The 25000-nt window shown below is 36.5% G+C and overlaps 3 protein-coding genes and 1 long non-coding RNA gene across 11 annotated transcripts in view; 1 reads left to right on the forward strand and 3 right to left on the reverse strand.

Moving 5' to 3' along the window:
* Positions 1–148, reverse strand: part of rbl2 (retinoblastoma-like 2 (p130)) — a 15775-nt gene extending 15627 nt beyond the window's left edge. Inside the window, 1 exon segment of the mRNA XM_051380808.1 lies at positions 1–148. This exon segment is cut by the window's left edge and continues 151 nt beyond it. The gene's annotated coding sequence lies outside the window, so the exon portion shown is untranslated.
* Positions 149–203: 55 nt separating this feature from the next.
* LOC127352499 (uncharacterized) lies at positions 204–4065 on the forward strand. Of its 7 annotated transcripts, none has more exons than XR_007881107.1 (3): positions 204–1002; positions 1094–2995; positions 3780–4065. It is a non-coding gene; the product is annotated as an uncharacterized LOC127352499 (long non-coding RNA). The 7 variants fall into 7 exon arrangements; XR_007881105.1 differs by having other exon boundaries at positions 1125–2995; XR_007881109.1 differs by having other exon boundaries at positions 1156–3017.
* Positions 1434–4922, reverse strand: zmp:0000000634 (uncharacterized). Its single transcript, XM_051380861.1, has 4 exons — positions 4277–4922; positions 2443–2585; positions 2234–2351; positions 1434–1880 (listed from the first exon to the last, which is right to left on the reverse strand). The coding sequence occupies exons 1-4, from the start codon at positions 4898–4900 to the stop codon at positions 1434–1436; spliced, it is 1332 nt and encodes a 443-aa protein (XP_051236821.1). The 5' UTR covers positions 4901–4922.
* An 18068-nt stretch (positions 4923–22990) lies between these two features.
* Positions 22991–25000, reverse strand: part of irx5b (iroquois homeobox 5b) — a 13892-nt gene continuing 11882 nt past the window's right edge. For both annotated transcript variants that reach the window (XM_051380872.1, XM_051380871.1), the window contains 2 exons: positions 24737–25000; positions 22991–23784 (listed from right to left, as the gene is read on the reverse strand). The exon at positions 24737–25000 is cut by the window's right edge and continues 142 nt beyond it. In XM_051380872.1, coding sequence (XP_051236832.1) covers positions 23243–23784; positions 24737–25000 — 806 coding nt within the window. In that variant the 3' untranslated portion in view covers positions 22991–23242. The remainder of the gene's footprint in view (positions 23785–24736) is intronic.

Consider the following 25000-nt stretch of genomic DNA (forward strand, 5'->3'; position numbering starts at 1 on the left):
TTCCCGGACCGACTGAGCCCAAATGGCGGCTGGATGTGACCAGTAAGAGCAGCGACGGGCAGAATAAACCGAGTTTGAGCGGCGGTTTGCTTCGCGTTGTTGCGGCGCTGTGAGGTCCAGTGTGGACATTTAAATGTCCTTTGACTGACAGCTGCTACGACGCGTAGCCGTTACGTACGTACGTACGGCCGCGAGCGACAGCGGGACGTCATTTCAGTACGTAAGTGACGTAGAGAATAGCGTATCTCACCCAGCCCACTAAACGTACGTAACCGCCGTCAAACATGACACTACTACTTCCGGTTGTTTTTGTTTTGGATTCGGACGTGTGTCAGAACCTCCTTCTGAAAACCGCTAAAAATAAATACAATTGTGTTTATTACAAACTACGATGGTTACAGTATCGTTAATACTGATTTATACACTTATTTAGGTCTGAATTCCTCCTTCGGCTATAAATTATACTGACTTCCGCCGACAGTTATCTGTAATCTGTCCTTATTACAGTAATGCAGTCTGTCTAAACACTGTATTACAGGTTACATTACAATATTCAAAGTACACACGTTTTAGTATCATCAGAGCAGTTTTTGGATATATCAGTGTTACATTTCTCTGTTTCAGAACCTCCATCTGAAAACGATTAGAAATATCTTAATTCCACTGATCAGCTTCTGTCCTTGTCCATGTGACTGTTCTGAAAAGGTGCAAGTTAAAGACTGTAGTAGTTAACATAGTAAACTCATTTTATTAGTTAACATAGTAAACTCATTTCTTTATAGTTTCAACTGCGGTCGGATACAGAATGAATCTGTTAAAGGAAAAATAAAAGTTGTCCTATTCAAGTTGTGAGAAGCTCTGACGGGAATATTGGCTATTTTTATTTTAGCACATTCAGAATGTTTGTACATAAAAACAGAGACTGCGTAATACGTCCATCAGCACACATTGATAGAAATATACAATACACAGTTTATATTTACAAATATACAATATATAGAAGTTTATATTTACAAATATACAATATAAAGAAGTTTATATTCACAAATATACAATATATAGAAGTTTATATTTACAAATATACAATATATAGAAGTTTATATTTACAAATATACAATATAAAGAAGTTTATATTTACAAATATACAATATATAGAAGTTTATATTTACAAATATACAATATATAGAAGTTTATATTTACAAATATACAATATATAGAAGTTTATATTTACAAATATACAATATAAAGAAGTTTATGTAACTGGATGAAATGCAGTGTTTTTCTTTGGAATTTGTTGTTTGAAGAGGCTTCAGTTAATCAGTATAATGATCAATATAATGATCAGTATAATGATCAGTATAATAATCAGTATAGAGTTCAGTACTACAGTATAATAATCAGTATATTGATCAGTATATTGATCAGTATATTGATCAGTACTGCAGTATAGTCAGCAGGTTGTAAGTGATGGTGTCTCTGATGACCTCGGCGGTGCAGTACGTGTCTCCGTCGTACGGTTCCGTCTCAGGTTGTCTCAGGTAACTTCCAGAAGGATCCGTCTCTGCATTCCACTCGGGGAGGAAACTGTCTCCGCGGGTCTCGCAGATGTTGTGCAGGACGCAGCACGCGGCGACCACTCGGGGCATCATGGAGACGTCGATGTCGCTTTTCTTCAGCAAACACCGCCAGCGTCCTTTCAGCCGCGCGAAGGCGTCGTCCACCACGGAGCGGGCGGAGGCCAGGGTGTAGGAGAAGCGGCGCTGCTCGGGGGACAGCTGGTGCTCCGGGCTGTAACCTTTCATCAGCCACGGCTTCAGAGGGAACGATGCGTCGCCGATGAGGTGGACGGGGATTTCCACTCCGTCAGACACCAGGGACTTCTGAAAGACAGACACAGCAGGGTTTCTGATAACAATACATCGGTTATATAATATTCAGCATTATGGCTGATTAAGGAACTAATGAGCTGGTTCATCTACAGCATCATCTTCAACCTGCAGAGGAAGATTCACTGATGAGCTGACACTGACTGTAACAGCTTCTTAAATAATTATATTTGAGTGAAATATTGTTCTTTACAACTTTTGTTATATAATAATAATAATACTTTCATTATCTTACATCTGTAACTGAATATATCTGAATAATTAATAATGATGAGACTCAGTAGAACTATTGAATAGACAAATTACTTTGAACAACCGTAGGAACCTTTAATCTCCGGTGCACCGACCTCTCTGGGGAACAGGTATCCGTCCGGGCGGTCCTCTGCCTTCAGGTACAGGTCTGAGCTGGAGAGCACGGAGGCGCTGCTGGTGCTTCCGGGCCAACCGGCGTAGACGTCCGTGAAACTGAGATGGACAGAAGACACACGTTAAGAGACGGAGGACGCTGTCTGGGGTTCAGTATCTGGCCTAAGGACACCGCCCTCTGATTACTCACCACAGGTTGTGGTCCACCACCGCCTGCAGGATCACGGAGTGCCAGCCCCTCTTGTTGATGTAGTGGTCGGGGTTTTCTCTGGGGGGGGCGATGGGGATGTGGGTCCCGCCAATGGCCCCCACACACTGCGGGTAGCAGCGGTCCTTATATGGAAAGCCAAAAAGGTCAAAAGTCCTCACTATCAAACGTCAGTGCTCTGAGTCAGTCCTCCTGTCTCACTCTCTGCTAACCTTTCTACAACCAGAGTAACATCAGAGTAACATCAGAGTAACATCAGAGTAACGTCAGAGTAACATCAGAGTAACATCAGAGTAACGTCAGAGTAACGTCAGAGTAACGACAGAGTAACGTCAGAGTAACGACAGAGTAACGTCAGAGTAACGTCAGAGTAACGTCAGAGTAACGACAGAGTAACGTCAGAGTAACGTCAGAGTAACATCAGAGTAACATCAGAGTAACGATAGAGTAACGATAGAGTAACGTCAGAGTAACATCAGAGTCACGTCAGAGTAACGATAGAGTAACATCAGAGTAACGACAGAGTAACATCAGAGTAACATCAGAGTAACATCAGAGTAACGATAGAGTAACGATAGAGTAACATCAGAGTAACATCAGAGTAACATCAGAGTAACGTCAGAGTCACGTCAGAGTAACGATAGAGTAACATCAGAGTAACGACAGAGTAACATCAGAGTAACATCAGAGTAACGTCAGAGTAACATCAGAGTAACGACAGAGTAACGATAGAGTAACATCAGAGTAACATCAGAGTAACATCAGAGTAACGTCAGAGTCACGTCAGAGTAACGATAGAGTAACATCAGAGTAACGACAGAGTAACATCAGAGTAACATCAGAGTAACGACAGAGTAACATCAGAGTAACGACAGAGTAACATCAGAGTAACACGACAGAGTAACATCAGAGTAACGACAGAGTAACATCAGAGTAACGACAGAGTAACGATAGAGTAACATCAGAGTAACATCAGAGTAACATCAGAGTAACGACAGAGTAACATCAGAGTAACGACATAACGACAGAGTAAATGAAAAGAGTAACATCAGAGTAACGACAGAGTAACATCAGAGTAACATCAGAGTAACATCAGAGTAACATCAGAGTAACGATAGAGTAACGATAGAGTAACATCAGAGTAACATCAGAGTAACATCAGAGTAACGACAGAGTAACATCAGAGTAACATCAGAGTAACATCAGAGTAACGATAGAGTAACGATAGAGTAACATCAGAGTAACATCAGAGTAACATCAGAGTAACATCAGAGTCACGTCAGAGTAACGATAGAGTAACATCAGAGTAACGACAAGAGGTAACATCAGAGTAACATCAGAGTAACGACAGAGTAACATCAGAGTAACGACAGAGTAACGATAGAGTAACATCAGAGTAACATCAGAGTAACATCAGAGTAACGACAGAGTAACATCAGAGTAACGACAGAGTAACATCAGAGTAACATCAGAGTAACATCAGAGTAACATCAGAGTAACATCAGAGTAACGTCAGAGTAACATCAGAGTAACGACAGAGTAACATCAGAGTAACATCAGAGTAACGATAGAGTAACATCAGAGTAACGTCAGAGTAACGTTAGAGTAACGTCAGAGTAACGATAGAGTAGAAACAGACAGGTAGACACACTCAGGTAGAAACAGACAGGTAGAAACACTCAGGTAGACACATAAATATATTATAAATATAAATATAAATATATATTGAATATATATTGAACCTTTTTTAAATTATAATAATAATAATTATAAATCTGATTAGAGGATGAATTTTGACCCTGTTGGCCTTCCGTACCTTGAAGGCCCTCAGGGTCCGGTCCAGTCTCGGGCCCCTCGGCAGGGTCACGCAGCGCGGGTAGAGCCGGTCCACGATGGCTGACGTCACCTGACGGACCACCACGCAGACGGTCGCGACCCCGACCCCGAACAGAGCTGCGATGGACCGGTACCGGTACTCTCCGGACCGGGAGAACCACCACAGGGTGAGGGCCAGCCTGCGGCGCGGTTCGATGGGGGCCCGGTAGTTGGTCCTGCGCCGTTTGATCGCGGGTCCGATCCGGTCCAGCAGGTAGTCGAAGGTCGCTCGTGAGACCCGGAACTGGGCCTTCCACTCCTCTTCGTCGAACGAGTCCGCCAGAGTCCAGAAGGTCTGCCCGGGCCCGCGGTTCCGGACCCAGACGGGTCTGTTGGTGGACGTGATGAGACTGAGGACGGAGGCGAGGGAGGACAGCAGGAACGCCCTCCTCCTCCTCCGGTACCGTCGCATTCTCCGGTTCCGGTCCAGCAGCTCGCGGACCCTCGTGCGCCTCAGCAGGTCCGCCTGGAGCCGGTACAGCTCCAGGACCCGGTCCCCGAGCCCCGGGCCCACATTCAGGTTTACAACTGAGGACAGAACCGCAGCCTCCCGGCGCGACGCCATTTTAACTGCAGGTAAACAAACGGGACGGTGCACACTGATGACGTCAACATGTTTTTGTTTTTATCTGTTGACGTCATTATTCATTTATTATTATTATTATTATTATTATTATACACGGTTTAATAATGAAATTAAAGTTTGTAATTTCTTCATGAAAAAGGTCCTAAAATTCATAAAATAACATAAAAAAATAAATTAGAATTAACCAGTAACAATATATATAATAACAATATATATAATAACAATATATATAATAACAATGTATATAATAACAATATATATAATAACAATATATATAATAACAATATATATAATAACAATATATATAATAACAATGTATATAATAACAATATATATAATAACAATATATATAATAACAATGTATATAATAACAATGTATATATTAATATATATAATAACAATATATATAATAACAATGTATATATTAACAATATATATAATAACAATATATATAATAACACAATATATATAATAACAATATATATAATAACAATATATATAATAACAATGTATATATTAACAATGTATATAATAACAATGTATATATTAACAATATATATAATAACAATATATATAATAACAATATATATAATAACAATGTATATATTAACAATATATATAATAACAATATATATAATAACAATGTATATAATAACATTGTATATAATAACATTGTATATAATAACAATGTATATATTAACAATATATATAATAACAATATCTATAATAACAATGTATATAATAACAATGTATATATTAACAATGTATATAATAACAATGTATATATTAACAATGTATATAATAATAATATAAAATAACAATATATATAATAACAATGTATATATAAACAATATATATATAATAACAATGTATATATTAACAATATATATAATAACAATATATATAATAACAATGTATATATTAACAATATATATATATAATAATAATAATAATATATATAATAACAGTATATATTAACAATGTATATATTAACAATATATATATATAACAATGAATATATTAACAATATATATATAATAACAATATATATAATAACAATGTATATATTAACAATATATATAATAATAATATATATAATAACAATATATATAATAACAATGTATATAATAACAGTTTATATAATAACAGTTTATATAATAACAATATATATCCAATCCAACTTTATTTGTTAAGCACTTTAAAAAATAACAATGTATATATTAACAATATATATATAATAACAATGTATATATTAACAATATATATATAATAACAATGTATATATTAACAATATATATATAATAATAATATATATAATAACAATATATATAATATCAATATATATATTAACAATATATATATAATAACAATGTATATATTAACAATATATATATAATAACAATGTATATATTAACAATATATATAATAACAATGTATATAATAACAGTTTATACAATAACAGTTTATATAATAACAATATATATAATAACAATATATATAATAACAGTTGATATGAAAACAATATATATAATAATATTAATATATATAATAATTGTCTTTTATTTCCTGTTATTGTCTGTTATTCTCTGTTATTGTCTGTTATTGTCTGTTATTCTCTGTTATTGTCTGTTATTTTCTGTTATTGTCTGTTGTTGTCTTTTATTTCCTGTTATTGTCTGTTATTTCCTGTTATTGTCTGTTATTGTCTGTTATTGTCTGTTATTTCCTGTTATTGTCTGTTATTTCCTGTTATTGTCTGTTATTGTCTGTTATTGTCTGTTATTTCCTGTTACTGTCTGTTATTCTCTGTTATTCTCTGTTATTGTCTGTTATTTCCTGTTATTTTCTGTTATTGTCTTTTATTTCCTGTTATTGTCTGTTATTTCCTGTTATTGTCTGTTGTTGTCTTTTATTTCCTGTTATTGTCTGTTATTTTCTGTTATTGTCTGTTGTTGTCTTTTATTTCCTGTTATTTCCTGTTATTTTCTGTTATTGTCTGTTATTTCCTGTTATTGTCTGTTATTTCCTGTTATTGTCTGTTGTTGTCTTTTATTTCCTGTTATTGTCTGTTATTTTCTGTTATTGTCTGTTATTTCCTGTTATTATCTGTTATTTCCTGTTATTGTCTGTTATTGTCTGTTATTTCCTGTTATTTTCTGTAATTGTCTGTTACTTTCTGTTATTGTCTGTTACTTTCTGTTATTGTCTGTTATTTCCTGTTATTTCCTGTTATTGTCTGTTATTTTCTGTTATTTCCTGTTACTGTCTGTTATTGTCTGTTATTGTCTGTTATTTCCTGTTATTTTCTATTATTGTCTGTTATTGTCTTTTATTTCCTGTTATTGTCTGTTATTTCCTTTTATTGTCTGTTTTTTACTGTTATTGTCTGTTATTGTCTGTTATTGTCTGTTATTTTCTGTTATTTCCTGTTACTGTCTGTTATTTCCTGTTATTTACTTTTATTGTCTGTTTTTTACTGTTATTGTCTGTTATTTTCGGTTGTTTCCTGTTACTGTCTGTTATTTCCTGTTATTTCCTTTTATTGTCTGTTATTATCTGTTATTTTCTGTTATTTTCTGTTATTGTCTGTTATTTCCTGTTATTTTCTGTTGTTGTCTTTTATTTCCTGTTATTGTCTGTTATTTTCTGTTATTGTCTGTTATTTCCTGTTATTGTCTGTTATTTCCTGTTATTGTCTGTTATTGTCTTTTACTGTCTGTTATTCTCTGTTATTCTCTGTTATTGTCTGTTATTTCCTGTTATTGTCTGTTATTGTCTTTTATTTCCTGTTATTGTCTGTTATTTCCTGTTATTGTCTGTTGTTGTCTTTTATTTCCTGTTATTGTCTGTAATTTTCTGTTATTGTCTGTTATTGTCTCTTATTGTCTGTTATATCCTGTTATTGTCTGTTATTTCCTGTTATTGTCTGTTGTTGTCTTTTATTTCCTGTTATTTCCTGTTATTTTCTGTTATTGTCTGTTATTTCCTGTTATTTTCTGTTATTGTCTGTTATTTCCTGTTATTTTCTTTTATTGTCTGTTCTTGTCTTTCATTTCCTGTTATTGTCTGTTATTGTCTGTTATTGTCTGTTATTTACTGTTATTGTCTGTTTTGTCTTTTATTGTCTTTTATTTCCTGTTACTGTCTGTTATTATCTGTTATTTCCTGTTACTGTCTGTTATTGTCTGTTATTTCCTTTTATTGTCTGTTATTTCCTGTTATTTCCTGTTATTGTCTGTTATTGTCTGTTATTTCCTGTCATTGTCTGTTATTGTCTCTTTCAATTCAATTCAATTCAATTCAATTTTATTTGTATAGCGTCAATTCATAACAGAAGTTATCTCAGGACACTTTTCAAATAGAGCAGGTCTAGACCGAACTCTTTAACATTAATTACAGAGACCCAACAGTACCACCATGAGCAAGACCTTGGAGACAAGGGCAAGGAAAAACTGCCTGTTAAAAGGCAGAAACCTAGGACAGATCCTCCGGCTCTAGGTGGGTGGTCGTCTGTCTCGACCAGTTGGGGTGAGAGAGAGAGAGAGAGACAGAGAGAGAGACAGACAGACAGACAGACAGGTGCACAGCAACAACAGTATTGGCAATGGCAGTCAAGCAGGACCATGGCAGGAGGCTCCACCAGGATCCATGAGAACCTGCGAGACGAGAAAGCACAAGAACTCCGGGGAAGAAGTGGAGTTAGTAACATGCATTAATGGAACATGAATGAGTGCAGAAAGAGAGAGGAAGAGACTAGCTCAGTGCACCATGGGAAATCCCCCGATAGTCTAGGCCTATAGCAGCATAACTAAGGGATGGTTCAGGACTCACCTGATCCAGCCCTAACTATAAGCTTTATCAAAGAGGAATGTCTTAAGCCTACTCTTGAATGTGGTGAGGGTGTCTGCCTCCCAAACCACAACTGGAAGCTGGTTCCACAGGAGAGGAGCTTGGTAACTGAAGGCTCTGGCTCCTGTTCTACTTTTAGAGACTATAGGAACCACAAGTAGCCCAGCATTCAGAGAACGTAGTGTTCTAGTGGGGCAATAGGGTACTATGAGCTCTTTAAGATATGAAGGGGCCTGACCATGAAGAGCTTTATAGGTGAGGAGGAGGATTTTAAATTCAATTCTACATTTTACAGGGAGCCAGTGCAGAGAAGCTAGTACAGGAGAGATGTGATCTCTTTTTCTAGTTCCTGTCAGTACTCGTGCTGCAGCGTTCTGAATTAATTGGAGCGTTTTAATGGACTTATTGGGGCAACCTGATAATAAAGAGTTGCAGTAATCCAGCCTTGAAGTAACAAATGCATGGATTAGTTTTTCTGCATCTGTCTGTGATAGTATGTGTCTAATTTTTCTAATATTACGTAAATGAAAGAAGGCAGTCCTAGAGGTCTGCTTTATGTGGGAGTTAAATGACAAATCCTGATCAAAGATAACTCCAAGATTCCTGACAGTGGTGCTAGAGGCCAAGTTAATGCCATCTAGAGTGACTATATCTTTAGACAGTGAGTCTCTAAGGTTTTTGGGGCCAAGAACAAGAATTTCGTTTTTTTCTGAGTTTAACATCAGAAAATTGCAGGTCATCCAGGACTTTATGTCCTTAAGACATGTTTGTAATTTAGATAATTGATTAATTTCATTGGGCTTGATTGATTGATATTACTGCGTATCATCTGCATAACAGTGAAAGTTAATGGAGTGATTCCTAATAATGTTGCCTAAAGGGAGCATATATAAAGTAAATAGTATTGGTCCAAGTACAGAACCTTGTGGAACTCCATGACTTACTGTAGTATTTATTGAAGATTCATCGTTAACATGTACAAACTGCGAGCGATCTGATAAATATGACTTAAACCAGCTTAGTGCGGTTCCTTTAATGCCAATTTGATGCTCAAGTCTCTGTAAAAGAATATTATTGTCAGTGGTGTCAAATGCAGCACTAAGATCTAATAATACAAGTACAGAGACAAGTCCATTGTCAGAAGCAGTCAGAAGGTCATTATTAACTTTAACCAGAGCTGTCTCTGTGCTGTGATGAACTCTAAATCCTGACTGAAAATCCTCAAATAAACTATTGTTATGTAGAAAGTCACACAACTCTTTGGCGACTACTTTCTCCAGAATCTTAGAGAGGAACGGGAGGTTAGAAATCGGTCTATAGTTGGCTAAAACCCCTGGGTCAAGAGTGGACTTTTTAAGAAGGGGTTTAATTACAGCTACTTTAAAGGACTGTGGTACATATCCTGATAATAAAGAAAGATTAATCATATCCAGTAAAGAAGTGCCAATTAAGGGAACAACTTCTTTAAGCAGCCTAGTTGGGATCGGGTCTAATAGACAGGTTGATGGCTTCGATGAAGAAATGATTGAAGTTAACTGATGAAGATCGATAGCAGAAAAACAGTCTAAATATATATCTAAGTTTACATTGACAGTTATTGTCTCTTATTGTCTCTTATTGTCTGTTATTTTCTGTTATTTACTGTTATTGTCTGTTATTGTCTGCTATTGTCTGTTATTTCCTGTTATTGTCTGTTATTTCCTGTTATTTCCTGTTATTGTCTGTTATTTCCTGTTATTTCCTGTTATTGTCTGTTATTTCCTGTTATTTCCTGTTATTGTCTGTTATTTCCTGTTATTTCCTTTTATTTCCTGTTATTGTCTGTTTCTTTGCTCTCAGCTGCAGGAAGATTACAGATTTTATGCCACGTACTGTCAATCTGAGTCAGTGCTGAGATCTCAGTGTGAGACTCGGGTCCAGTCTCTCTCCGGGTCCCTTGGCTCAGTGTCCTGGCAGCGGGTCCAGGTTTTAAGGATCCAGCTCCTCCACGACCGGCGGAGGTGTTGACAGGCCGACCCGCTGCCTGCAGGAGGCGGCGCTCCCGGCAGAGACAACAGCTGAAGCTTCAGAGGAATGAGGCGGTCTGAGATCCAGCTCCCGACCCGCTCTGATGCCTGCGTCGGAGCTGCTGGAGTTCCCAGCATGCATCTGGCTGACTGAGGTGGAGCGCAAGGCCGGGCCAGCTGCTGTTGGGAGGCTCGGCCTGCAGGGGCCCCTCTTCCTCCGGGCTACTACAGCTCAGACCCCCGAGACTCCCAACAAATCCACAGACAAAGAGGACTGAGCCCAGAGACTGGAACCAGTTAATGTTCATAATAATAATTATATTATAATTATATTATATTAATATTATTATGTTTTTATCCAAAGCTTCAGACAGATGCTGACTGTCGGACAGACGTTGGGACTTTATTCTGTTTCCTGTCTGAATGAAGTTACGATGATCTGAAGGTAAAAGTGAGTCTGCCACACCTAGTGTCCGAAATGATGTCCAATGACCTTTAAACATTTCTGTGAGGTAATAAATCAATAAAAGATACTAATAACAGTGATTGTTTATGTTTAGTTCATTTTTATTATTGTGCCATTTAGTTTACTATAAACAATATTAATGAACTATACTAATGAACTATATTAATGAACAATATTCATGAACTATATTAATGAACAATATTAATGAACAATATTAATGAACTATATTAATGAACTATATTAATGAACAATATTCATGAACTATATTAATGAACAATATTAATGAACAATACTAATGAACAATATTAATGAACTATACTAATGAACAATATTAATGAACTATATTAATGAACTATACTAATGAACTATACTAATGAACAATACTAATGAACTATATTAATGAACTATACTAATGAACTATATTAATGAACTATATTCATGAACTATATTAATGAACTATATTAATGAACTATATTAATGAACAATATTAATGAACTATACTAATGAACAATATTAATGAACTATATTAATGAACTATACTAATGAACTATATTAATGAACAATACTAATGAACTATATTAATGAACTATACTAATGAACTATATTAATGAACTATATTCATGAACTATATTAATGAACTATATTAATGAACAATACTAATGAACAATATTAATGAACTATACTAATGAACAATATTAATGAACTATATTAATGAACTATACTAATGAACTATATTAATGAACAATACTAATGAACTATATTAATGAACTATACTAATGAACTATATTAATGAACAATACTAATGAACAATATTAATGAACAATATTAATGAACTATATTAATGAACAATATTAATGAACTATATTAATGAACTATACTAATGAACAATATTAATGAACAATATTAATGAACTATATTAATGAACAATATTAATGAACTATATTAATGAACTATACTAATGAACTATATTAATGAACAATACTAATGAACAATATTAATGAACAATATTAATGAACTATACTAATGAACTATATTAATGAACAATACTAATGAACAATATTAATGAACTATATTAATGAACTATACTAATGAACTATATTAATGAACTATATTAATGAACTATACTAATGAACTATATTAATGAACAATACTAATGAACAATATTAATGAACAATATTAATGAACAATATTAATGAACTATACTAATGAACAATATTAATGAACAATACTAATGAACAATATTAATGAACAATACTAATGAACAATATTAATGAACTATATTAATGAACTATACTAATGAACTATATTAATGAACAATACTAATGAACAATATTAATGAACAATATTAATGAACAATATTAATGAACTATATTAATGAACTATATTAATGAACTATACTAATGAACTATATTAATGAACAATACTAATGAACAATATTAATGAACAATATTAATGAACAATATTAATGAACTATACTAATGAACTATATTAATGAACAATATTAATGAACTATATTAATGAACAATATTAATGAACTATACTAATGAACTATATTAATGAACTATACTAATGAACTATATTAATGAACTATATTAATGAACTATATTAATGAACTATATTCATGAACTATATTAATGAACAATATTAATGAACTATATTAATGAACTATATTAATGAACTATACTAATGAACTATATTAATGAACTATATTAATGAACTATATTAATGAACTATATTAATGAACTATATTAATGAACTATACTAATGACATTAATGAGTCGACCCTCAGATGAAGTGTTGTTGTTTTGGCTGTAAAGGGAGGTTGTTGTTGTTGTTGTGTTGTTTTTGTGTTGTGTTGTTGTTGTTGTTGTCTATAATAATGAACACACTGTTTATGTTTGTTAAACCTGAAATGATGCGTTTGATTTCTTCACCTTCATCCTGACTCGTCACCATGAAACTGGATAAATTATTAATCTAAAGCTGCCAGATATTTATTTTATATTTATTTATCGTCCCCGGCGGTCGGACAGGAAGCTCCTGAGCTTCAATAACATCACAACAATCAGGAACATACGGAAGCCCGGCAGGGGACAGTTAGCTGGCTGTTAGCTGACTGTTAGCTGGCTGTTAGCTGACTGTTAGCTGGCTGTTAGCTGGCTGTTAGCTGGCTGTTAGCTGACTGTTAGCTGGCTGTTAGCTGGCTGTTAGCTGACTGTTAGCAGTGACTGTTAGCTGGCTGTTAGCTGGCTGTTAGCTGGCTGTTAGCTGGCTGTTAGCTGGCTGTTAGTGATGTTAGCAACTGTTAGCTGGCTGTTAGCTGGCTGTTAGCTGGCTGTTAGCTGACTGTTAGCTGGCTGTTAGCTGGCTGTTAGCTGACTGTTAGCTGACTGTTAGCTGGCTGTTAGCTGGCTGTTAGCTGACAGTTAGCTGACTGTTAGCTGACTGTTAGCTGGCTGTTAGCTGACTGTTAGCAGTGACTGTTAGCAGTGACTGTTAGCTGACTGTTAGCTGACTGTTAGCTGGCTGTTAGCTGACTGTTAGCAGTGACTGTTAGCTGACTGTTAGCTGGCTGTTAGCTGACTGTTAGCTGGCTGTTAGCTGACTGTTAGCTGACTGTTAGCAGTGACTGTTAGCTGACTGTTAGCTGGCTGTTAGCTGACTGTTAGCTGGCTGTTAGCTGGCTGTTAGCAGTGACTGTTAGTGGTGGCTGTTAGCTGGCTGTTAGCAGTGACTGTTAGCTGGCTGTTAGCAGTGGCTGTTAGCTGGCTGTTAGCTGGCTGTTAGCTGGCTGTTAGCAGTGACTGTTAGCTGGCTGTTAGCTGGCTGTTAGCAGTGACTGTTAGCAGTGACTGTTAGCAGTGACTGTTAGCAGTGGCTGTTAGCTGGCTGTTAGCTGACTGTTAGCTGGCTGTTAGCTGGCTGTTAGCTGACTGTTAGCTGGCTGTTAGCTGACTGTTAGCTGGCTGTTAGCTGACTGTTAGCTGGCTGTTAGCTGGCTGTTAGCTGGCTGTTAGCTGACTGTTAGCTGGCTGTTAGCTGACTGTTAGCAGTGACTGTTAGCTGACTGTTAGCTGGCTGTTAGCTGACTGTTAGCTGGCTGTTAGCTGGCTGTTAGCAGTGACTGTTAGCGGTGGCTGTTAGCCTGTTAGCAGTGGCTGTTAGCTGGCTGTTAGCAAGGTAGTGGCTGTTAGCTGGCTGTTAGCTGGCTGTTAGATGTTAGCAGTGACTGTTAGCTGGCTGTTAGCTGGCTGTTAGCGGTGGCTGTTAGCTGGCTGTTAGCAGTGACTGTTAGCGGTGGCTGTTAGCTGGCTGTTAGCAGTGACTGTTAGCAGTGACTGTTAGCTGGCTGTTAGCTGACTGTTAGCTGGCTATTAGCTGACTGTTAGCTGGCTGTTAGCTGGCTGTTAGCGTGGCTGTTAGCAGTGACTGTTAGCAGTGACTGTTAGCTGGCTGTTAGCTGGCTGTTAGCTGACTGTTAGCTGGCTGTTAGCGTGGCTGTTAGCTGGCTGTTAGCTGGCTGTTAGCTGACTGTTAGCTGGCTGTTAGCTGGCTGTTAGCGGTGGCTGTTAGCTGGCTGTTAGCAGTGACTGTTAGCAGTGACTGTTAGCAGTGACTGTTAGCTGGCTGTTAGCTGTGCTGTTAGCGGTGGCTAGGCTAACTAACAGTAAACACATGCAGCGGCGTCCTGCTGCGTGACGGTCAGCAGTGAGGGTCACTGGAGGAATGAGTGCGACCATCTGTCACACAGCACCTCCTTTATTTACACCTCCAGTGTGACACTGGGACTCTCTGCACACCTTCCACCTGAGTTCACACTAACGAGTCAGTCAGCAATTAGTCCGTACAAAGAAAATAAATCTGTAATTAATGTTTCATTCAGTTCCTCATATTCTCAGAGGGTTTCTGGGTAAAAAACTACATTAAAAATCAGTAAAAAGTATGAAAGAAAATACAGTAATGATAAATAATATAAATAATAATGATAAATAATATAAATAATGTGCAGTGAGTGCAAGAGTCTGTTTGCTTTTGTGGTTTTATATCATTTTCTATTATATTATATTATATATATTATATTATATTATTTTATCTATATTATATTATATATATTATATTATATTATTTTATCTATATTGTATTATATTATATATATTATATTATATTATTTTATCTATATTGTATTATATTATATATATTATATTATATTATTTTATCTATATTATATTATATATATTATATTATATTATTTTATCTTAATATATTATATTATATATATTATATTATATTATTTTATCTATATTATATTATTTATATTATTTTATATTATTTTATATATATTATATATATTATTTTATATATATTATATTATTTTATATATTATATTATATATTATATTATATTATTTTATCTATATTATATTATATATATTATTTTATATATATTATATTATTTTATATATTATATTATATATTATATTATATTATTTTATATATATTATATTATATTATTAATCAATAAAGTGAATATTTGGGGGTTGCACTGTAAAAATGAAAAATTGAGAAAACTCATAATTTGAAAGCAACTGTCTTCATTAAATTCTTAAAATAATAATAATAAAGTTAATAATAATCTTTTGTTAATTAATCAGATTTTTTATCATTTGAAAATTAAAGTTTTTCACTTTTAATCATTTTTGAAAAATATTTTTTTGTTTCCCAAACTCACAGATTGATTATTATTATCTTATTATTATCAGTTTAATTAAACCTGTGATGGAGGCAGTTTCTCTGTTCTGTCGACATCAGTTTGGATTTAAATAATCAGAAAATACATTTTCATTTTGTTTTAAATGATTCCAATTGAACAGTAAACGATGCTTATTAAAATAATAAATTAAAGATTATAGAATTCGTTATTGAACAGACGATCATTAGAGAAAGTAAAATCTAATCAATAATTAGCAGTGTATAAAATAAGAATAATAATGATAATGGATTTAATGTGACAGCAGGGGGCGCTGCGAGCAAAGCCAACTGAGCTCAACCTGCTGTCAATAAAACCTTATTTATAACCTTCCTCATTACAACCCAATGATTCCATATCACATATCATCACATATCTATGTCTCTATAATCAATATGTATTGATAAGAACAGAAACTGAAGGTTTCATCATAATACAATTACAGATTTAATAGTTTCAGGAGAGTTTACAGCTTTATTTTCTTCTTATTGTCTGTGAACAGATTCAGATATAAAGTAATAATGTTTAACTCTCTGACCCAGCTGTTTGTAACGGATAATGGACAGATTGTGATTTTATTGTGAAGGGTTGTGCAGCTCTGCTCTCTGCAGTACTGACCTGTGTGCTGGTTTTAAACTCTCAGCTTCACTGACCAACAAACGCTTTCATTTAGTTTCTCTACACAGTAGATTTCTTATAAAATAAATATCTGGAACTAATGAGCATACAGAGATACTGGTTCTGATTAAATAAAGAGCTTTACTGTGTATCAATATCAGTGTTTTATTTTGTATTAAATTACAAACTCTGTAAACATCAATAATATAATAATATATAATATATATAATGGTCTAATTGCAGATTGCATCTCACTCGCTTCAACCCCCCCGTCCAGTGACTGTGAAACACCTTGAACGTATCTATCTGGATCCAGAGCTTGTACAAACATGGTGGTTCAACATGGCGGACTCCGCCAGAAGAACTTCTTTAAGTTGCAGCAGAGTGAATATTAATATGAATATTTCTGAGGTCTCAGTGTGTGGATGTTTCCAGAGGGTCAGACAGACTGGTGGAGTCCCAGTGGCTGCAGTGGGGGTGTCACTGGGGACTCTGGTGTATTTTGAGGGACAGCACATTACAGGAGCTGCGGGGAGCTGTCTGCTGGTCCGCCTGTGAGCCCAGCTGTTGGAGCCGGCGGAGGGGCGGAGCGGGAGGCGAGGGCAGAGGAGCAGCGTGGCATCACAACGCGACATCTGCCGGTCCTGGGGGGTCGGACGGCCCACGGCTGGGCCCCTGGCTGGCTCGCCAACATGCTCCGTGTTGTCTGACAGCATTTAGCTCGGTGTTAACACGCAGCTGGAAGCAGGGGGAGGACGGGGGAGGCACTCAGGGGGAGTTAGAGAAAGTGTGAACAGGCCGGAGGTGAAATGTGACATGTTGTGTTTCTACAGTAATTTATATAGAAAGAAAAAATCACCTTCAACTGCAGTTTATTTATTATTTATCATTTATTTATTTATTGAGGATTGAATCAGTTTGTAGAAAGAAAGAAACAGATTGACTTTATTTGTTATTTAAATATTAATGTTATAAATAAAAGTGACTCTAAGTTATTATTTATAATATAGCATAAATATTGAGCTCATTTTAGACCCATCAATAATAATACATCGTCCTTTATTATTGATTATATTTCATATGATCATAATCTTAAATCGGTAAATGAATTGTACTTAAGTAAAAGTACTTAGTTACTTTCCAGCACTGTTTATTGTTTCCAAACAAACCCGATCAATACTTTCTGTTTGCTCCAATCACTGCCAGTGCTGATCATCAATTATTCATCCAATCACACACACACACACACACACACACACACACACACACCTTCTCTGTCGATCAATATCTGATCGTTCAGACGAGGCCTCGTGAGATTTCCTGACATACAAAACCATCTGTTTATTATTATTATTATTATTATTATTATTATTATTATTATTACTGTTATTGTTGTTATTGTTGTTGTACATAAATAAGAGTAAATATATCACAGTATAGAATAAATACTACATTACTGGTACAAACACATTAATAAGTAAACAGGTTCTGGCTGTAAAATCATAAATAAAAATGAAAACAGACATTTTATAAACTGCAGATTAAATGAACAACCCTAACTCTTCCTCTCAGCTCCGTCATTAAATCACTGAAACCTGCAGTCAGCTTCTGTCTCTGTGTTTCTGTGGGCAGTGATTGTTAAGGTGGAACTGCTTTATTCAGTGATTGTTAAGGTGTAACTGCTTTATTCAGTGTGTTTAAGGTGGAACTGCTTTATTCAGTGTGTTTAGTGGTTTTAATCAGCGGGTCTGTTTGTGTTGGAGAGGAGGAGACCTCTGTGGATCATTGGGCTCCCGGTAGAAACCTCCTGAACCATGAACACTGAAGGAATCCTAACCAGGAGAAGCTGACTGCAATGACGCCAATGGTGGTGAAGACAACAACTCCCATGATCCCACGCTGCTTTACCACCTCATTGTTTTAGTGGCAGAAATGATTGTAGGTTTTAATAAAATGCAGTTTTTGTCTCTTCAGACGTAGAAGTAGATATTTGGAGTCAGATGATCTTCGTCCTCATCAACCTCACTGTGGTCCTCACACTGATACACACTCCACAGGGAGTTTGTTGCTGAAAGATCAAACGAGAAGAAACTCTGAACACAATGAATTCCTCAAAGACGCCCCAGGAAAATGTAAATTATATAAAATATATATAAATATAAAATATTGGTAATCCACTTAACTGCTGCTGTTAGCTGCACAGCCTCCAGCTGCTGGAGCTCAACATGCAGATTAATGCTGCACACTGTGTGAAAGGATCTGCTGTCTGCTGGGAAAGTCTGTTTCTATTAGAGTCCAAACTACAGTAAATACAGTAAACTTTATCTCATATGTTTTCTAATGATGCCAAACTGCCTCATCTCGGCTCTCATTTTAACCTTTAATATGAAACATGACCCGACCAGCAGTCAGCAGCCTCCACTGTCAGACCCAGTGACCGAATATAAACAATTCACTTCAGTTTCATCTCTGCTGGACACAAATTACAGGTTGTAAGATTACAAATGTGAAAAATATGTTGCATATAATTTTCCTAATAGTCAGTGAAACAGGAGGGTACGAAGGAGGGAGATAAATGAGGTAGAAATTAATGTTATATTATTATATTTATATGATTCACAACAAATGTTGTTTAATAAATGTTCCTGATTTAGATTGGATCATTATTGGTAAAGGAGCTCTAGTGGAACCTTTCAGACTCTATGGATTATAGACTGTTGGTTTATGCTCAGTTATACAGCCGTTGGCACTAATCTATGTTTCTACATTAGTTTATTATTTATTCCTGTTGTTTGATGTTTGCTGCAGTGTTACTGGTGGAACAGTTATGTTTGTCTTTTCTTGTTGTTTGGATGTGAGAGACCCTGAGGAGGTGGCATGGGGGGGGGGTATTAAGGGCTTCTACTGGCCTTGGAGGTTTATTTTGGATGGACATTAGAGATAATACGGAAGCCCATTTCAGCCAGTAAAATAAGACAAATAAGACAAAATCTTAGCCTTAATAATGGTTATGTGATGTCACAATTCTGAGATAAAAAGTTGCAATTACAAGATAAAGTCGTAATTATAAAATAGAAAGTCGGAAATCACGATAAAAAATCTAAAATTACAAGATAAAAAGTCAAAATGACGGGATAAGTCGTAATTATTATATAAAATTGAAAATATGAGGTTAAGTAATAATTACGAGATAAAAAGTCAAAAATATGATAAAAAGTTAAAATTGCGAGATAAAATTATTCGATTTACCCTTAATTCAGTTTTCACTGTATATTTTTATTTTACTGGCATTAATGTGCTTCCATAGAATAAGGATGAATGCAGTGTATCTTCCACTCGGCGCCCCCCTGAGGAAGCTGCTGAATGTGCAGATCCTGTAGTTTCACCAGAGTCAACAGGATGTCCTGATCAATCAGTTAAAGTTTGTTAATCCAAACGCAGCGGAGAAGAACATCCGTGCTGTTGAGTTTAAAACCTTCACATATGTTGGACGTGATTCTGATGAAGAGGAGACATTTTTCAACTGAAGTCAGAGACTTTATAGTCATTGTGTCTCTTCAAAGCCACCAGACTCCTTTGATAAAACCAGTGATTTTAGTTCTCAGAGCACAGATGGAGGCAGCGGAGAGCAGAAACTACTGTTAGTGTTTGTGTTGCTGTGACTTTGGTGTTTAAACACATTCATTTGGATCCAGACTAACGTTAGTCGCAGCAGATCGAGGCAGCAGGAGACCAGACTGCGTTCACTGAGGTTAAATCCCTGCTTTTATCAATGGAGTCTGGTGGCTTTAAAGAGAAATATCTGAATAGGACGGCTTCAGTTCCTGTCAGAAGGGCCGACAGCGAGCTAAAGTGCTAGAAATATATAATATATAACAAATATTATAAACATAGCAAACGTGATTTTTTTAACAGGCTACGTTTTTTTTATCCTTAAAAACTTCTTTTCGATAAGAGCTCCTCGTGGTTCCTCAGTTTGATCCATTTGAGCCACCGTAGTTTTCTTGTCTCAGAGCTGAGTTAGTTAGCTTAGCTACTAACAGCTGACCATGCTAACTGCAGTTAGCGGTTAGCTACTGATCAATCTGTCCATCAGAAACTCTGTAACTGACCTCTGTACTGTAACGTTATTCCCTGTCTCGGAGGCTGCGTTCGATCCCGGTCCGGCTGCTGAGCCCGGTTCTGTCGCTCGCTAACGGCAGATACAGTTAGCAGCGGTTAGCTAATTTAGCTAAAGCTATCTGTCCATCAGAAACTCTGTGAATCTCAGAGAGCCAGAAAATATTTACTCCTTAAAATCTGATCCAGTTTCACCAAAATCACTGAATACAGTTCATGCTAACTAGCTAATGTAGCTATACAGTAGTGCTGTGTCTCATTCCGCCTTCTTGAACACTTCAAACAATATAACAAATATTTTCAATTCAATTTTAATTTTCAATTTTATTTGTATAGCGCCAATTCATAACAGAAGTTATCTCAGGACACTTTTCAAATAGAGCAGGTCTAGACCGAACTCTTTATAACATTATTTACAGAGACCCAACAGTACCACCATGAGCAAGACCTTAAAACGCTCCAATTAATTCAGAACGCTGCAGCACGAGTACTGACAGGAACTAGAAAAAGAGATCACATCTCTCCTGTACTAGCTACTCTGCATTGGCTCCCTATAAAATATAGAATAGAATTTAAAATCCTCCTCCTCACCTATAAAGCTCTTCATGGTCAGGCCCCTTCATATCTTAAAGAGCTCATAGTACCCTATTACCCCACTAGAACACTACGTTCTCTGAATGCTGGGCTACTTGTGGTTCCTATAGTCTCTAAAAAGTAGAACAGGAGCCAGAGCCTTCAGTTACCAAGCTCCTCTCCTGTGGAACCAGCTTCCAGTTGTGGTTCGGGAGGCAGACACCCTCACCACATTCAAGAGTAGGCTTAAGACATTCCTCTTTGATAAAGCTTATAGTTAGGGCTGGATCAGGTGAGTCCTGAACCATCCCTTAGTTATGCTGCTATAGGCCTAGACTATCGGGGGATTTCCCATGGTGCACTGAGCTCCTCTCTTCCTCTCTCTTTCTGCACTCATTCATGTTCCATTAATGCATGTTACTAACTCCACTTCTTCCCCGGAGTTCTTGTGCTTTCTCGTCTCGCAGGTTCTTATCGATCCTGGTGGAGCCTCCTGCCATGGTCCTGCTAGATTGCCATTGCCAATACTGTTGTTGCTGTGCACCTGTCTGTCTGTCTGTCTCTCTCTGTCTCTCTCTCTCTCTCACCCCAACTGGTCGAGGCAGACGACCACCCACCTAGAGCCGGAGGATCTGTCCTAGGTTTCTGCCTTTTAACAGGCAGTTTTTCCTTGCCCTTGTCTCCAAGGTCTTGCTCATGGTGGTACTGTTGGGTCTCTGTAATTAATGTTAAAGAGTTCGGTCTAGACCTGCTCTATTTGAAAAGTGTCCTGAGATAACTTCTGTTATGAATTGGCGCTATACAAATAAAATTGAATTGAATTGAATATATAAATATAGATAAATATTAATATAAATAAATATAATTAAATATAAATAAATATAATATAAATATAAATATAAATGTATAAATCTGAATAAATATAAATATAGATAAATATAAATATATACATATATATATATATATATATGTATATATATGAGCTCAGTTTCGCTGTTTTTACGTCACTAACCAGCTGTGCGTATGTGAGAGATTTATGCTGCTGGTAGTCGTATCTTGGTTTTAACTTTTAATTTGTTCAGTCTGTGAGGCTTCCTGCTGAATTACTGCAGCTTCATCAACGTCATCATCATTGCCATCGTCTTCATTATCATCATCGTCTTCATCGTCGTCATCTTCATCATCATCATCATCATCATCGTCATTGTTATCTTCATCTTCATCATCTTCATCATGCAGGCCGCAGGTTTTGGTTGCTTAGTAAAGACAACAGCGACAGTCGACAACCTCCGAAGCGCATTGGATAAAAGGAGGAAATCTTCTGCCAAACTCTGATTTTGACTTAATGGATACTTTTACTGTAAAAATGATTCTGTAAGTCATTATAATGAGAAACTCAGGAGTCTAGATTACTGACAATATATAACATAAATATCAGCAACAGCTGAGGATTTCTAGAAAATTGTGACGCATGTTGAGACGTTTTTTTGCAATTAAATTAAATTACAGGACAAAGAAGCAACTTGTTTCACTGAGACAGATCGGTTGAATTTGAGATAATAAGTTAATGATTTGAGATAATAAGTTAATGATTTGAGATAATAAGTCATTATACTGACAGACTCCGTTGGCGCTGGCAGGCTTTCTGTCAGTTTGAGAGTTTCAGATGAAATGTGAGCCGCTGATTCCGTATTAATAAAACTATCTTTTAATGATTCACTTCAGGGTCTGTGCAGAAACGCACTACAAAGATTACATCTTATCAACATAGAAAAACATTTGAGTTTCTAAATAAAAGTCTGAGGCCTGAGCGGGTCCCTCTCACACCCGGGTCCACAAACACAGTCCGGTCCCTCTCACACCCGGGTCCACAAACACAGTCCGGTCCCTCTCACACCCGGGTCCACAAACACAGTCCGGTCCCGGTGAGATCCGGGTCCAGGTCTACGTGTTCGTCATGCCTTTCTTGAGTTCGGGGCCACGCAGCCGGCAGTCTCTGGCCGCCGCCTCGGCCCTCTGCAGCATCGTCTGCTGTAATCCATTTAGATGTGAGGCCAGCTGAGAGCCGGGGCTGGCGTGCAGGGGCCCCAGGGGGCCGTATCCGGAGTATCCGGGGGGGAGGAAGGGGGAGGAGTAGTAGAGGTGTCGGGGGAGGGCGGGGCTGTGTGGGAACAGGGTCCGGGAAGAGTCAGTAGATCCTTTATCCGAAGACGTGGCGATCTCAGCCAGCGACCACAGTTTGGGTTTGGGGGCCGGGTTGGCGCCGCAGGAGTTGGTGTGCTCTTTAGATGGCGGGCTCGACGTGCGCTCCGGTGCCGGCGGGGGGGTGTTTTGAGGAGGCGGCGCCCCCGTGGAGGCAGGGCCCGGGATGCGAGGCTGCCTCCGGTCTCCCGAGTCTTTAAAGTCCGGATCGGTGAAACCTCGATCGGTGTCGCTGCCGCTGTCGTCCCTGAACATCAGGTCCACTACGGAGGGGGGGCGGGGGGCTGGAGACACACACACATAATCCATATCTGTATCATCAATTCACCTGCTGATCATTTATTGATCAGTTTGGGTTGTTTTAGTTTGAAACATCAACAAACAAACCAAATACAAAATAAACAGAATTAACGACATCAGCCGATCAGGTTATCAATGAATCCTTTAACAGATAGATTGAGATATTGATTGTAGTAAATCACTTTCTGACGGATTCATTCAATAATTAATCAATAATGAAAATCAGTAGCTAATCAATAACTGCAGAGTTACAGATTTAATTTAAATGTTCCTATTTATAAAAACTGACTTTAATAAAATTAATTATACATAAATAATTTACATCAGTTAAATAAATCTGTTTATATTTTATACATAATAATAATAATTCATATTTATGATAAACTGTGTCGATCTTTATTGATCAGCAGCTACAGAGAAAGACATCAGTACTAATACAACTATATAATTATATATAATTATATATAATACAATGCATTAATAATATATAATCTTATTTTACTGCAGTAAAGTATCTGATTACTTCCTCAACAGACATTTATATTATATGAATTAATATATTATAATATAATAATATAATAATGTAATATAATAATATATATTGTAATAATATTAAAATATGAGAAATAAAAGAATAAAATCTTCATGATTTAGTTTTATTATGAAACTCTTTCTGTCCTGTTAAATGTTTGTAAATAATAATAATTGTGATTATTGATTATTGATGGCTATTAATTCTTTGACTCTTTGATCAGGATATATGACGTTTATAATGAGCTGTTATTGATCTGTGGAGGGAGATAATAAACCACAGCAGGACAATAATGACACAAATATGATTCACTGAATTATTGATGAATTGATGAATTGATTAATAATATAATAAAAATCAAACAGAAGTAAGAACAAAGATCTCTGAGTGAGTCGTCCTCTCACCGGTTTCTCCCTTCGACTCCGGCTCCTCGTTGTTCGGCCTCACTGGCTCCTCGTCCTCGTCGTTCCTCTCCAGGTCGATGTTGTCCTCCTCCTCCTCGTCCTCGCTGCGGTTCCGTGGCGTCCACGTCATCTTGTTCTCTTTCTTCAGGCGCCGGCGGGCGTTGGCGAACCAGGTGGACACCTGGGTCAGGGTCATCTTGGTGATGATGGCCAGCATGATCTTCTCCCCCTTGGTGGGGTACGGGTTCTTCCGGTGCTCATTGA

This window comes from Dicentrarchus labrax, unplaced genomic scaffold, assembly GCF_905237075.1.
Source record: "Dicentrarchus labrax unplaced genomic scaffold, dlabrax2021, whole genome shotgun sequence".
NCBI classification, from domain to species: domain Eukaryota; kingdom Metazoa; phylum Chordata; class Actinopteri; family Moronidae; genus Dicentrarchus; species Dicentrarchus labrax.